Below are 15,303 nucleotides of genomic sequence, written 5' to 3' on the forward strand. Positions count from 1 at the left end.
TCATTACGAAGTGTGTAACAAAAAAGCTCTCAGACTAAACTCCAGCCGTTTTATTCTGTGTCCTTTTACTGATTGTATGTTTTTAAATAATATGTGTATAGTGAAATATTAATGAGACTCTACATTAAACTTTAACCAGATTCTGAGGCAGATTAAACTAGACTATTAAATTTCTCTGACTGTGAAATAAAAGGGAATCCAATTGCAGTTGTACGCCTTTTTTCCCTTGCGCAGCGCTGTCTGTCAATATCAATGAAGCTCGTGTGAGTCATTTGAGGAGCTCTGGGAAAAAAAGCAGGTGAAATTATTGCTGAATATCAACTGTAAGTTCCCAGAGCAAAACGAGACGAAGGTTTTGTACATTTCAAATATGAATCATTAGAATAGAGTGGCACTCTGATTGAATAAAACAGATTGTGTGTCCTGGACAGTGAATGTATTTGGTTTTTCCTTTTATTTAGCTCTAATTTGTGCTCTTTCATATCGAATTGACTCTGCTCTTCCATGCCGCTGTAGATGGAATAGACAGAGAAGCTGTAATGAGACGTGCCCACTCAAGGCCCTTAGAGACCAACCCAGTTACTGGGGTACAGCTGCTTTACTTGCCTCATTTGTTTATATCTGAAGAGGCTAGCAATGTAAAGTCAAAACTGACAGATGCCTCCCCAGCATCCACGATTTTCCTGCCTCTATGTGAGTCAGACAAAACAAGCATCATATTAAAATAATAACCTGCTGTTTTGCATGCAATTGATGTTGTGTTTTTCCCCCTCTTCAAGTAGCCCTCCTACCAGAGCTGTTAGCTTTCATCTCAAAACATTTCAATTCCATCGTCTGGACACCAGAAGCGTTGCCATCAGCGTTGATACCAATCACAATTCCCCATAGTCCAATTTACTGTCGTTCGATAAAAGTTCATATGGAGTAGCCAACTTAGTTTGGCCGAAGAAACGTTTTCATTTGAACTTGACGTTTGTTGAAGGGGTACGATGGGAATTTCGAAAACTCACTCAGTAGGGTCTTTTAACTGTTATTGAGCACAAACTCCAAATTGTTCCCTTGTGTGCTTTTCTCAGAGTTTCCCTTCAGACGAAGGCTGGCCGTTTGCGAAGTACCTGGGCGCTTGCGGGCGAATGGTGGCAGTGAACTACGTGGGCGAGGAGCTGTGGAGTTTCTTCAATGCTCCCTGGGAAAAGAGAGTAGACCTGGCCAAGCAGCTGATGGACATTGCCGAGCAGCTTACCAACAACGACTTCGATTTTGCTCTCTACCTGCTGGACGTCAGCTTCGATAACTTCGCTGTGGGCCCGCGGGACGGGAAGGTCATTGTGGTGGATGCGGAGAATGTTGTGGTGGCCGACAAGAGGCTGATCAAACAGAGTAAGTAAATAGATTTTGCCCTTTCTTACATGTACAGTAAATCTCATTATCTGCACACAGAGTTTGTTGATTTACCACAGTGACAACTGCATCCTGCTGGCAAATTTGCTCCCTCAAAAATGTATACAATACACATAATGTGTGAACAAAAATGAATATTTGAACTGATAAATTCTGTAGTCATATAGGTAACACTTTAGTATGAGGAACACACATTTACTATTAACTATGACTTTTTCCTCAATAAACTTAATAGTTAGGTAGTTGTTGTAGCGTTTAAGTTTAGGTATGGGGTAGGATTAAGGGATGTAGAATAAGGTCATGCAGAATAAGGCATTAATATGTGCTTTATAAGTACTAATAAACAGCCAATATTCTAGTAATAAGCAACTAGTTAAAACTGAGAATTGTTCCCCATACTAAAGTGTCACCATCATATACAAACCCTCATGTTGTTCCAAACTCATATGACTTTTTCTTTCTTTTGTGCAATACAAAAGGAGACATTTTATTGAATCTATTGATTGTTTTTCCCCATGCAATTGCAATTAATGTGGACTGGAGCGTTCTAGAATTAAAAAAGCACCCAAAAACACCATAGACATACCATAAAAGTAGTCTATATGGCTAGTGTGCTAAATTCCAAGTTTTCTGAGGTCATACGATTGCTTTGTGTGATGAACAAACCAACATTTTAAGTGATTCTCTCCATTGAGATGTTAACTGCTGCCACTAGATCTCTGAGTTGATTTTGAGATGAATCTGTCAGAGTGATTCTGTGCGACGAATCAAATAGACTTTCTTTAACCATGGATCAGGATTTTGGTTTGTTCTACATACAAAGACTTGGAATATAGTGCACAGACCCATAAAGACTACTTCTATGATACTTTTGTGGTGTTGTTCATCCCTGTGAATAACTGTATACATGAAATGATACCTATAAAATGATAAAATTAAAATTCTGTCATTTATTCACTCTTATGTTGTTCCCCTGTATGACTAACTTTCTTCTGCAGAACACAAAATGGTCATTTTAAAAATGTTTTAATAGTTTTTTGTCCTTACAATGAAAGTTTCTGGGGTCCACAACAACATTTTTCAAAATAAAATCATTTGTGTTCCACAAAAAAAAAAAAAAAAGAAAGAAAAAAAGAGATGCATACCATACAAGTTTGGAACTACTAAAAATATATTTTTTTAAAGGATTAGTTCACTTCAGAATGAGAATTTCCTGATAATTTACTCACTCCCATGTCATCCAAGATGTTCATGTCTTTCTTTCTTCAGTCGAAAAGAAATGAAGGTTTTTGAGGAAAACATTCCAGGATTTTTCTCCATATAGTGGACTTCACTGGGGTTCAACGGGTTGAAGGTCCAAATTACAGTTTCAGTGCAGCTTCAAAGAGCTCCACATGATCCCAGACAAGGAATAAGAGTCTTATCTAGAGAAACCATCAGTCATTTTCTAAAAAAAATAAATATTTTATTTTTTATTTTTAACCACAAATGCTCGTCTTGCACTGCTCTGAATGAGATGTAGTTTTTTGCCCTACCGTGGTACTTCCGCCTATGTCACGCATGACCTTTCCAACATGATTATGTAATGCGTGGCGCATCGCAGAGCAGAGCAAGACGAGCATTTGTGGTTAAAAAGTATATGCGAAAAAATGGCAGATTGTTTCTCTAGATAAGACCCTTATTCCTCGTCTGGGATCATGTAGAGCTCTTTGAAGCTGCACTGAAACTGACATTTGGACCTTCAATCCATTGAACCCCAGTGAAGTCCACTATATGGAGAAAAATCCTGGAATGTTTTCCTCAACCTTCATTTCTTTTACACTGAAGAAAGAAAGACATGAACATCTTGGATGAAATGAGGGTGAGTAAATTATCAGGAAATTTTAAATCTGAAGTGAACTAATCCTTTAATTGGAATAAAGCGGAAATAAAATAAAATATATAAATATTAGGTGAAAAACTTAAACTTTAAAACTTTTAACAGAAAGTATTAGAAATATTGTCCCGGCAACTAACTGAAATAAAATACATTTAAGTACTAAAATTACTAAAACTGAAATAAAAAGCTAAATATAAATATTAAAATGTACAAAAACTAATAAAAATAACAAAAGCACATCACTAAATTTTAAATTAAAAATAAATCTAAAAATAAAACTCTAAATATTAATAAATACTCTTAATAGTATAAAATTAATACTAAAATGACAGTTTTTTTTTTTTTTTTTTTCAAATAAATGCCTTTTTTTTTTAATTAATTAATTTTTTTTAATACTCATTTACATGTACATTTAACAGACACTTTTATCCAAAGCAACTTACAAATGAGGAAAACAATAGAAGCAATCAAACCAACAATATGTAAGTGCTGTGACAAGTAATGGGGGGAACACAAAGAAAGAATTTCTCATTCATTTTTGCATGTAATGACCAAGTAGTGACCAGTTGTGCTGATGTTCATTTACTCAAGGTACATTATAAACCCTGCTAAACACCTGTAGGACTCAGAATGACGCAGAAAGTGCTGTTATATACCCAGCACGTGAATATCGAGCACGTCACCAGCACATAGAGACATGTGCCTTTGTGTTTTGTGACCAGAATCTCAGGGGAGATTCCCGACAGCAGATAGAACACCATTCAGGGAACAAGATTTTATTCCTGAAAGCCACAGATAAAATACGTGTCTATGTGCGGGTGTGTGTGTGTGCGAGAGACTCACACGTGAGGACAGAGTGACGCCAGTTGGTTCTTTCTTCAATGGCGACTTGTCGCGGTGCCAAAAGCCTCACAGAAGAAGCTCTGTCATTGAAGTGGGAGCGAGCCCTCGAGGGGAGGGTGTCCCCTTTTACCAGTCAAACAGCTCCGCGAGGATGAATTTAAATTGTTTTAGCTCAGCTTTGAAGAAGTACTAAAGCACTGTTTTTACAAGCTAGCTTAAGGACAGTGGGTTTCATTCACAATTACAAAACTTAAAGGTAATTATTTATGTGAATAGAAAACATTCTCATGCTAAGTGTTCACTGGATTCACAACAGGTGTGTACGCACTAGGACTGCACGGTATTGGGGAAAAAAACTGACATTGCAATATATATTGCGATATGAAAACGGTTCTATTTGAAAGAATGAATCATTCTAGAGTGATTGAGGTGATTTTGTAGGGGAGTGAATCTGCATAGAAGATAAACAAATTGCAAGCATTACATAAATACAATAGAACAAACATACAAATGAAATAAACAGTGCTAGGCTATTCAGGTACAGAAATAATCAAATGATTAAATAAATAATCAAATGTAAAAGAAAAAAAACACTACATAGTCTTCATTATATAAATTAAATATAATTAATCTTTGTAAAAGCTATAAAATTGATTTTCTCTTTGTAATTTGTTGTTTCATTTACATCAGACAGCAGCAGGAATATTAGGCTGCTGTCACTTTAAGACCAAATGCACGGATCCAATACAATGATATGCATCCTTTTTCTTTCTCAATTGTTTACATTCATGTAAGCCATATGTGACTGCGTTTACATGAATACTTGCTGAGAAGAATATTATTTTGCGTGTATGCGTCTGTTCAGGCACAAATAGAGGCGGAAGTTAATACAAGACAAAGTATGTTTTGTCTATGTTCTTTATTCTGTCACAGGTATTTTTAAATGAATCAAATAAATTTGTATACATTTGATTATATATAAATATATTTGTATAGTATAGCATTTTATTTATATATATATATATATATATATATATAATATATAATATATCCGAACCACTGATTCGAAACAAAACATTTGTAAAGCTTCGAAGCTTCATGAAGCAGTGTTTTGAAATCGCCCATCACTAGATATTGTTGAATAAAGTCATTATTTTGTTTTTTTGGCACACAAAAAGTATTGTCGTCACTTCATAACATTTAAGGTTGAACCACTGTAGTCACATGAACTGTTTTAAATATGTCTTTACTACCTTTCTGGCCATTGAAAGTGTTAATTATCTTGCTGTCAGTGGAGGCCTCAATGAGCCATCAGATTTTATCAAAAATATCTTAATTTGTGTTCTGAAGATGAACGAAGGTCTTACGGGTGTGGAACGACATGAGGGTGAGTAATTAATGACAGAATTTTCATTTTTGGGTGAACTAACCCTTTAACATGGAAAAATACCCTTTATCGCGTTACTACTGGTTAGGACACAGTGTTATACACTCAGTGGGGTTTTCAGCAGCAGATATAGTACATTTTGACCATTTAGCTTTGCTAACATAAAATTCTAGATCATGCAGCTGTTATCAGGCACAATTATTTACACAATTATACTTTAGTAGGGATAGTAAAGGGATGTGCAGTATCGACTATTCGATTAGTGTGATCGATTAGTGAGTTTATATTTTAGTGTTGGTGCTTCTTTACAGAGACATAGTTCTTAAATAATTAAGTAACGCAATTTCTCTCAAAGAGTTTTGTCTGCTGATAGTAGGCTGTGCTGTAGTCTACATGGTAAAGCTCTCTCATCTCTTACTTAATCTAATTTAAAGCAGCACCGCTACAGCCATTAAAACACCATACACCACCTAAAACAATAAATGAAGACACTCAATGTCAGACTTCAGATCGTCTCTTTTGATCACTCAGTGAGTCTGAGATTATTGAAGTGCATCATTCTGCAGCCACAATGTGCCGATCTCAATACGAGTCGTTCTTGAGAGGACTTTGATAGTTTTGTACAATAAATGGTTAAAGTTATTTTGCCTGCTTATTTGTTGAATTACCCTATTGAAGGGCTGCGCTTAGTTTCCATATATCCCTGAAGAAACGTGTCTGAATGGGGTTTTGTGGATCTGACGCAGCCTAATTAATTATACAGGGCTCCCTCAACACTGACTAGTCGATTATGATAATTGGTTGTTTTGCACAACCCTAATAGAAAGACAATTGATAAAAAAAAAACCTTGAAACAAGATAAACCTGAGAAGCAACACTGGCTAGATTTAGTTAAAGGCACAATATGTACGATTTTTGGATGTTTTCAACAACGTTTAAATCCAGAGAAATCAGCAATTTTAACCAGTGTGACGGCCCGTGTCATTGCGTCAATGGCGTCATATCCACGTTACCCTCGATTTCCGTTTTTACTTCCGTAGAAACAATGGAAACATCAATAACACTTTAATATATATTCCCCTGGTTTCACAGGCTTGTTTTAACTGAAATGAACTTGTGCTGACATATCTTAAAATATGTCAGTGCCATTGTTTTGTCTCAAGATGTGCATCAGTAATGTTTTTTTTTTTTTAGTGATGCACCGATACCATTTTTTAAGGACAGAGTATGAGTACCGATACTTTTTTCTAGTACTTGCCGATACCTATACATTTATTAATTTCTCTCTCTCTCTTTTTTTTTTTTTTTTTTTTTTTTTTTTTTTTTTTTTTGTTGCAGTTTTCCAAGCACAACACAGTGAGACTAATGAATGTAGGACAGCTTCTTTATTATTATTCTAATGAAAAAAGTAATATTTTTGTTCTTTAAGTTTAAAAATTTTCAGTGTCCAATAACCTTCAAAGGGCAGAATTACCAATAATTGTTGTAATATAAAAAGAAATTTACAAACAAATTACAAACAATACAACAAATACTATAGAGATACAAATTAAAAAACTTGTTTTTCAGATACAGTGGGTTTATTTACCATGTATACATTTATTTAACATATTTTGTTGTTTTATTAACATTAATGACAATATATTAATGACAATGCAGTATAGGCTATGGTCCCTTTAAGACCAAATCCATGGATACTGACAGACATCCTGTTTTCACCCAAATGTTTACGTCCACTTAAGCCATAACCGACTGTATTTACGTGAGATACTCCACACGATGGACATTTTGACAATTATGTGTGCTTTTGACCATTCAGGCACGAGGAGAACTGATCGCACGCTGTCTGAGAGAACTGGGATCGCAGAGTGAGCGCTTCTGGTCTGTGTCATTCAGCGCGATTCCGCCTATCCCGCCTTCACTAATCGATAACGAATTGTGATTGAGAGCATGCAGTTCGCAATGTGTGTGTTGTCATCATTAATTTTGAAGTATTTCCACAACTCTGAGGCTGACATTGTTTCTGCTGCTGCCGCCGGTGTCTCTGTGCACGGACAATTCTTTCAGTTACGTCACGTGAGGTATCAGTCTTTGGTATCGGGGGTATTTTTACGAGTACGAGTACATGAGCTTGGTATCGGGCCCGGGACCGATACTGGTATCGGTATCGGTGCATCCCTATTTTTTTCTTTTCTAAGGCACATTTATAAAAGCTACTTAAATGTCCTAATTAAACTAAGCCCTAATCCTGGCTTAATCTAAGCCCTGTCTGTGAAACCGGGCCTATGTGCTTTATTAGACAGATGAGCAACTGTTTGGATACCTTTATCGACAGAAAACTTTTAGTTTAGTTTAAACTTGAACATTATTAAAAATAAATAGAGAATGACCTGCATTCAGAGCAATTATCTAGCCCGAATTCAGGTTGTTCTCGTCCTCTGAATCCCCTCCCTCTCCTCCCTTGTCCTTTTTGTCTTTACAAACACATCATCCTAATATGTGCTGTATTATGTCTGGACAAGACATCCGCCCATTGCCAGGCTGGAAGGAAGCTACTAGATCATCTTTAGCAGGCCAAGGAGACAAATGTGATTGTAAGCGTCAGTGGAGCGGAGCCATGCTTCAGATCGAAATTCATTTTAGGCTGTGGCTTTCCCTGCATCGCTGGTCTAGACAAACATTCTGTTTCCAAGACTTCTGCTGGGCTCTCTCCAAAGCACTGCAGATAATTTCATTACGGATCTGCGGATCAATGTTGCTTTGTGCTCTTTAAATACTGCACTGGTGAACTTGCAGCCTAATTGACTGGCCTTTTGTACCATCAATTGTTCATAACAAAGGGTCTTTTTGGTCGCAGTCTAGTTGCACAGCTGTCGAAATGTTTCTACGTCAAATTCTTGATTCAATGCTAAACTTCCTGCTGAGTCTGATTACAATGACTGCTATTCACAATCAACTGTAAAATCGTGATTTATCAATAAGTTGGCATTTAAACTGGATTTAGAAAAAAACATAAGAAACAGAAGAACCAGCATACAACGAATAAAAAAGCAAATGTAATAAATTCAAAAATCAATATAAATTAATTGATAAATAAATAAATACAAATAAAATAAATATAATATAGCAGATCAATTCATTTAAATTTAATGGAGGAATAATATAAAGGATAAATAAATATATGGAATGCTAAGCTTTTTATTTATTCATTTATTATTATTATTATTATTATTATTATTATAAACATCTATTGAAAAACATAGTGACCCTACAATATGTACCTGGGTTGAGTGTTACTTTTAAAATGTAATTCAAGGTGAGTAATGTAATCTAAATACTTTGAAATACTTTGCCAAACCAGGCAGATGTTTTTGTTTAAAGTCCCCCTGTAGTCAATAATTTTATTAAAACTCATCTTTGATCACCAAAATGACACATTTCCTGTGGAAAAAAATGTCTTCATGCCTTAAAATAGCTTGAATGTAACTGTAAGGGTGTACCTTGCCTCATTTACTATGCGCAGATCTTTGAATATGCTAATTAGCCCCGCCTCCACTCACTCGCACGAGCTCAGAGATCCACGCGGTCAACTTACTGAGGTAAACACTGCACAATGGTATCGTTTTTTACATAACGGTAATTAATATGATTAGCCTTTTGCTTGATTACGTTATCAAACAGCTAATAATGTGCTGCTAATGTTACACAAACCATGTTCCTGTTCTTCATCTCAGAGTCGGACAGCTGTCTTCTAAAAATCAGCATCCTCACAAACGCTTTGAATAACACAGGACGTCAGTGGAGAAAGACATATAGTTCATCATAACATCGTAATATACATTTTTCTGTAAAAATTTCACGATTCTCAGTACCAATTTCAATGCCATAGCAAAAATTATTGGAATGCACTCCTTTTTAACTATTTTCAAAATAAATAAATACATAAATTGATGTTGCTGCAAAGACGGATGTAACAGATTTGTGCATTAGAGGTAAGAAGACAGGGTCTGATCACGCATCAGTCACACAGACCGACGTCTACCAGAGTAAATGACATCTCTTCACCTTGGCTCTCAGTGTCTGCAGATCTGTGTTGAGCGAGCGGTGATTGAGTTTAGGCAGTGGTCTAGGGCCTGAGGCAGAATCTGATGCTGGAAACACAGATTGAGTCATTGGAGTGGCAGGAGTGCATTGAGGTTCTCAAACATGATTAGGGGTTGGCATCTCCTGGGTTGTTTCACTCTAATCAATTTGATCATTAATGCAACTCCAAAGAGTTTCTCATCATAGAGAATGTTATTTATTTGTCCTGGTTGCCAGGTCCTTGAAAAATAAGTGTGGAGATGAAGGTTGTATGCGGTCGGTGTTCTGGGTAGAGAAAACGGCCAATTTGTGTCCCTTTATTAAGGAAGGAACATGCTGTACTTCAGAAATGTCCACCTGATTGCTTCTGTGCAATTTCTAAGTCACAAATTGCTCTCTTGGTCCGCTGACTGATATTTTCATTGTGTTCAAACTGAATGAGTGTGTCCAAATATGATTTATAAAAAACAAGAATTTTCAATTTTAAAATGTAAAATACTGGACTTTTCTTTTTTTTAAATGTCAAACCTAAAAAAACAAAACAAAAAAAACCAGTTAATGATATAATTGTGAAAAGACACTAAGTAAACTATAAGTAATGTGTTCTTTCATGTTGCAGAATGAGTGCAGTTGAGTCAATAACATAAAGGAAAAATCTTGTTTAAGGTTGTAGGTTTTTTTTTTTTTTTTTTTCATGTTGATTTCATATTGTTTTTAAAAAATGTTTATACCATTTTTATACTAGATTTAATTGAATGATTTCAATGATGTCATGTAGTGTAACCAAGTAAATAACTTATTTTAATGCACATCTTAATAATTATTTTTTAAAAGTTTGAAATATATTTAGGGCTGAAACGACGTGTCGATGTAATCGATTATGCACTGTTTATGTTCAGTCTTAAAGGATTAGTTCACTTCAGAATTAAAATTTCCTGATAATTTCCTCACCCCCATGTCATCCAAGATGTTTATGTCTTTCTTTCTTCAGTCGAAACGAAATTAAGGTTTTTGAGGAAAACATTCCAGGATTTTTCTCCATATAGTGGACTTCACTGGGGTTCAACGGGTTGAAGGTCCAAATTGCAGTTTCAATGCGTAAAACGTAAAACAATGATGTCGGATGATTTTGAAGTTGGAGGAGAAAATGAGATGAGTTTTTCGCCCTACAGCAGTACTTCTGCCTACGTCACATGTGACCTTTCCAACGTGATTACATTATGCGTGGCGCATCACAGAGCAGTGCAAGATGAGCATTTGTGGTTTAAAAAGTATATACATTTTTATTTTTTTTTAGAAAATGACCAATTGTTTCTCTAGATAAGACCCTTATTCCTCGTCTGGGATCGTGTAGAGCTCTTTGAAGCTGCACTGAAACTGACATTTGGACCTTCAACCCGTTGAACCCCAGTGAAGTCCACTATATGGAGAAAAATCCTGAATGTTTTCCTCAAAAACATTTTCTTTTCAACTGAAGAAAGAAAGGCATAAACATCTTGGATGACATGGGAGTGAGTAAATTATCAGAAAATTTGAATTCTGAAGTGAACTAATCCTTTAATCTCCTGTCATGTTTCACACAAAACAAAACAGATGCTAATGGCTAGTGTGGTGCTGCTTAATACGAGCCTGCAAGTTTTCAGGACTCAACCACATCAAAAATGGCGATCATTTCTCCTTCTCCATGAGTAAACTAAACCCGTCATAAGTATACAGTTCACTGTGGCTCTCACATTATATGACGTGGCAGGTAACTAGTTGTCCAGGTGTGGTTCTGTTCATTTAGCGTGGGTTTGTAGAGAATGCAGTTGAGTCCTAAAAATGCACCATGTTATATTTTAACTTTTCTTCAATATTAAATGTACGATTGAATAAATCATCAGCTATCATTTACATGTTTATATTTAAAAAAAACTAATTGGAGTAGAAACATACTTTATTATTAAAAAACTTCCTTGTGTGTAATTTCAGTGTTTGTATACAAAGCAGTTAATTTTAACCTTTATAATAATGTAGTACCAACTGAAACTGATGCCATTAACTGTACCAGATATATATCCAAATTAATCGTTATTATGCACAGGGCTTGAATTTTGGCATGGGATTGCACATATTGCGTAAAATTTTACTAATTTCTGCAGATTTTGTGCCCACACCCAAAGTGCATGAACATAAAGCTTAAACTTATTGCACTTAAACAGTCAAATACACACAAAATAATGTCAAAATGCCGGTCTTGGTGAGTATTCACATAAACACAGTCAGTTATGTTTTAAGAGAATGTAAAGAGTTGAGAAAGAAAACGCATGTGTAACAGTATAATGGATCAGTGCGTCAGGTCTTAAAGTGACAGAAGCCTAATATACCTGCTGCCAAATTATAAGATAGCATTAAAAATATCTATATGGCAGTTTTTCCCCATGTCAAAATTGTGGCCAGTGAAAATGTTTAGTGGCTAGTAACTTTGGAAAACCACTAGCCAAAAAAGTTATTGTCAAGCCCTGATTGTATATATGAATTCCATTTTAGTTTATTTATTTATTTATTTAAACATTAATTAACCCAGTTAGTTTAAAACTTGTCATATTCTTTACAAAAACATACAAATTCAGTGTCTGTACTTTTTCATCAACTGCTGCAATTTTACTCTTGTTTCTGTCATCTTCCTCTAGATAAGCCCGAGAACTACGACGTCTGGTACGAGAGCAAGTTTGAGGAGTGCGACAAGGAGGCCTGTCTTTCCTTCTCTAAAGACATGTTGTGTTCACGGGTCACAGTGGACCACAACTATTACGCCATCTGTCAAAACCTGCTTTCACGATATGCTACGTGGCGGGGCAGCTCCGGTGGACTTCTTCACGACCCCCCGCCACACATAGCCAAAGACGGCCAGCTTGAAGCCCTGTTGGACGAGTGCGCCAACCCCAAAAAGCGGTACGGCCGCTTCCAGGCAGCTAAAGAACTGCGCGATTACTTAACCCAGCTAAGCGGTACCGCTAGGTAATGACCGTCCATGCCTGTCAATGCTCAACGTTCACTCATCAATGTCCGATGATGTCTTCAGGGTTTGGGGATCCCCATTAGACTTGCGACAAAAGGTCTCTCTGTAACTCAATTTCAGACCAATCGTCCATCACTACAATCTGTTGTGTGTACATTTTGTTTCTCTTACATTAATCTTTAAATTATTGAAATGTCTTTGGTTCATTGCTTTTATTCAATGGTTTATTTTGCAATAAAGGCAGCGGTGACACTGGGAAAGGCAGCTTGGGAAGCATTAACTGTGTCCAAAACTTTTTAGTGAACGTCTTCTGCCTAATTGATTCACTTACATTCCAGGAAGAATGAGTTTGGCACAAAGCATAATTTTAAGATGGTAGAGAGGATGTGGAAATCTGTACATAATTAGAGCAGATTGGAGGGGAAATGAGTTGGAATTGCTTTGCATATACCAAAGAGTCTGATTCAATGTAACTCAAACCTCTGAACTAAAAGGCAGAGCCTTTCGCTAAAAATTTAGCATAGTCAAACCGCCAGAATTACCCCAGAGTGGATTCATGAATGTGGTTAGACTTGTTACAAAGATTTGTGTTTGTATTAATCAAGCAAAAGTCCAGAGAGGGCCACAATGAATCCAAATTACGTGGCACTATTAAATCAGAGAGGTCCTGGTCCCTAATTGGCCGTTAACTATAAATAATGTACCGGCACATGGCGAGATGCAGCGCTATCAAACTCCTCGACGTGTGAACATGCATCTGGAACTTTCTATCTTTAAAATCCATCTTAACATTTCAATTTCACAGCTCTGCAATTGAATTAATCAAAATTTAATTAAACGTCTCTAACACTTAAGATCATTTAACTTTGAGCCATCCGCCTGCTGTTTTTTCCCCTCTCTGGTTTGATTTTGCACTTGGTGGACCAATGAATTAGATCAGTATGCTAATGAGTATGCGTTAGATAATGAAGTACGCTAGCGCTTGACTGACAGCATCACTCCATTGAGCCTGGATTTTGAAAGCTAGCTAATCACTTTCAACTTGATGCTTTTGCCAGAGCAAATGAATGAAATGAATTAAGATTTTAATCTTTTTATTTCCATGTTTGAGTTCTGGCCGGTCAGGCCCTGAAGAGTCAAAGCAATAAGTGTCGATCAGCCATTATCACTGAAGATCCCTCTGCTCTTGTCAAATCTAAACCGGTGACCGGATGGCCTCTTTGGATGTTGGCACGTGAGAGATTTTTTTGCGTGCATAAGTAACTGTCAGCTTTTGTACTGTACTTCTGTTTCAGTTGAGTATTATATCAGCTGTGTCTGATTTTACTGTGCCTTTCATTCAGGAGTTGTATTTACAACTTTTTAGTCTGTTTAAATATTAAATAAATGAGTATATATATCTCTCTATCTCTCTATATATATACTTCCAGTGTCTGTTTTATTTTTGATGTCATATTGTTTTGAATCTCATTGATTTAGATTAGAATTTGTAGAGAAGTTTAGGCATTTGGACATTCTTGATTACAACTGTTTTTTAACGATTACATTTCATAACAACTGTGTACCTAAACTGAGGGGTTCCTGCATTTTTCTGGACTTATTAATATATTTAAGGAACAGATGTGGGTGTCTTTACTGACAGGTTCATTTGGGTACTTGTAAGCTCAGTTCCAAAACGTAGTGAGCCGCCTTGCTGTCTACTACCTAGGTAACATCCTAACCCAAATTAAACTTGGAAGAATGTTGGTAACCAGACAGTTGATGGTAGCCATTGACTTCATAGTGTTATTTTTCCTACAATAGAAGTCAATGGCTACCATTACCTTTACCATTCTTCAAAATATCTTCTTTTTTAGTTCAACAGAAAAAAGAAACTCATACAAGTTTGGAGCAACATAAGGGTGAGTAAATGATGACAGGATTTTCATTTTTGGGTGAACTAACCCTTTTAAGTGACTGACTTTTCATCAGCAGAAACTCAAATGCGGCGCACATGATACGTGATTTTTAAAAAAAAATTGATTCCAATTTCAATTATAATGATTGCTATGCACTATAACACTTTTTCAAATAGATTGACATACTTTATTGTTAAAGGGTTAGTTCACCCAAAAATGACAATTATCCCATGATTTACTCACATTCAAGCCATCCTAGGTGTATATGACTGATGGTGTATATGATCTTTTTTCAGACGAACACAATCGGGTTAGGGTAAGGGTTCGGATTTTGAAGCCAAGTAAATTCATCCATCCATAATAAAAGTAATACATACGGCTCCAGACCTCTGACCTGACGCAATGATGAACGTGGAAGCGCAGAGGATGGAGCAAAACACCGGTCACGAATTATAAGTCTAAAATGATCATTTTTAAAGAGAAATGTCGAAAGATTTCGATATATAAGAGGAGGAGCTTGAGTTTGTTGCACAGCTCTATTTGTTTTAACCGTGACAGTCGTCTAAGCTTACGATACTCCTACATCCTGCGTCATACATCGCGTCAGGGTTTACTCTTGTGGCGCAAGTCGACATGCGCAGAATGCGTATGGTCGTCTGCCGGAAGCTAGTTATTTGAATTTATAAAGTTTTAAATATGGATATTATTACAAAAACCCATTGCTTCGTTTTGCCTTTATTAACCCCCTAGAGCCACATGGATTATTTTTTTTTTTTTTATAATGGATGGAAGAACTTTTCTGGCCCCCCAT

The 15,303-nt window shown here is 36.2% G+C and overlaps 1 protein-coding gene across 5 annotated transcripts in view; it reads left to right on the top strand.

The window, feature by feature from the left end:
- The window catches only part of dipk2ab (divergent protein kinase domain 2Ab), a 45,342-nt gene extending 31,333 nt beyond the window's left edge, over nt 1-14,009 (top strand). For all 5 annotated transcript variants that reach the window (XM_051882075.1, XM_051882073.1, XM_051882072.1 and 2 more), the window contains 2 exons: nt 1,077-1,380; nt 12,266-14,009. In XM_051882075.1, coding sequence (XP_051738035.1) covers nt 1,077-1,380; nt 12,266-12,597 — 636 coding nt within the window. In that variant the 3' untranslated portion in view covers nt 12,598-14,009. The remainder of the gene's footprint in view (nt 1-1,076; nt 1,381-12,265) is intronic.
- The last annotated feature ends 1,294 nt before the right edge of the window (nt 14,010-15,303 follow it).

The sequence above is a fragment of the Ctenopharyngodon idella genome, chromosome 23 (genome assembly GCF_019924925.1).
Source record: "Ctenopharyngodon idella isolate HZGC_01 chromosome 23, HZGC01, whole genome shotgun sequence".
NCBI lineage: Eukaryota > Metazoa > Chordata > Actinopteri > Cypriniformes > Xenocyprididae > Ctenopharyngodon > Ctenopharyngodon idella.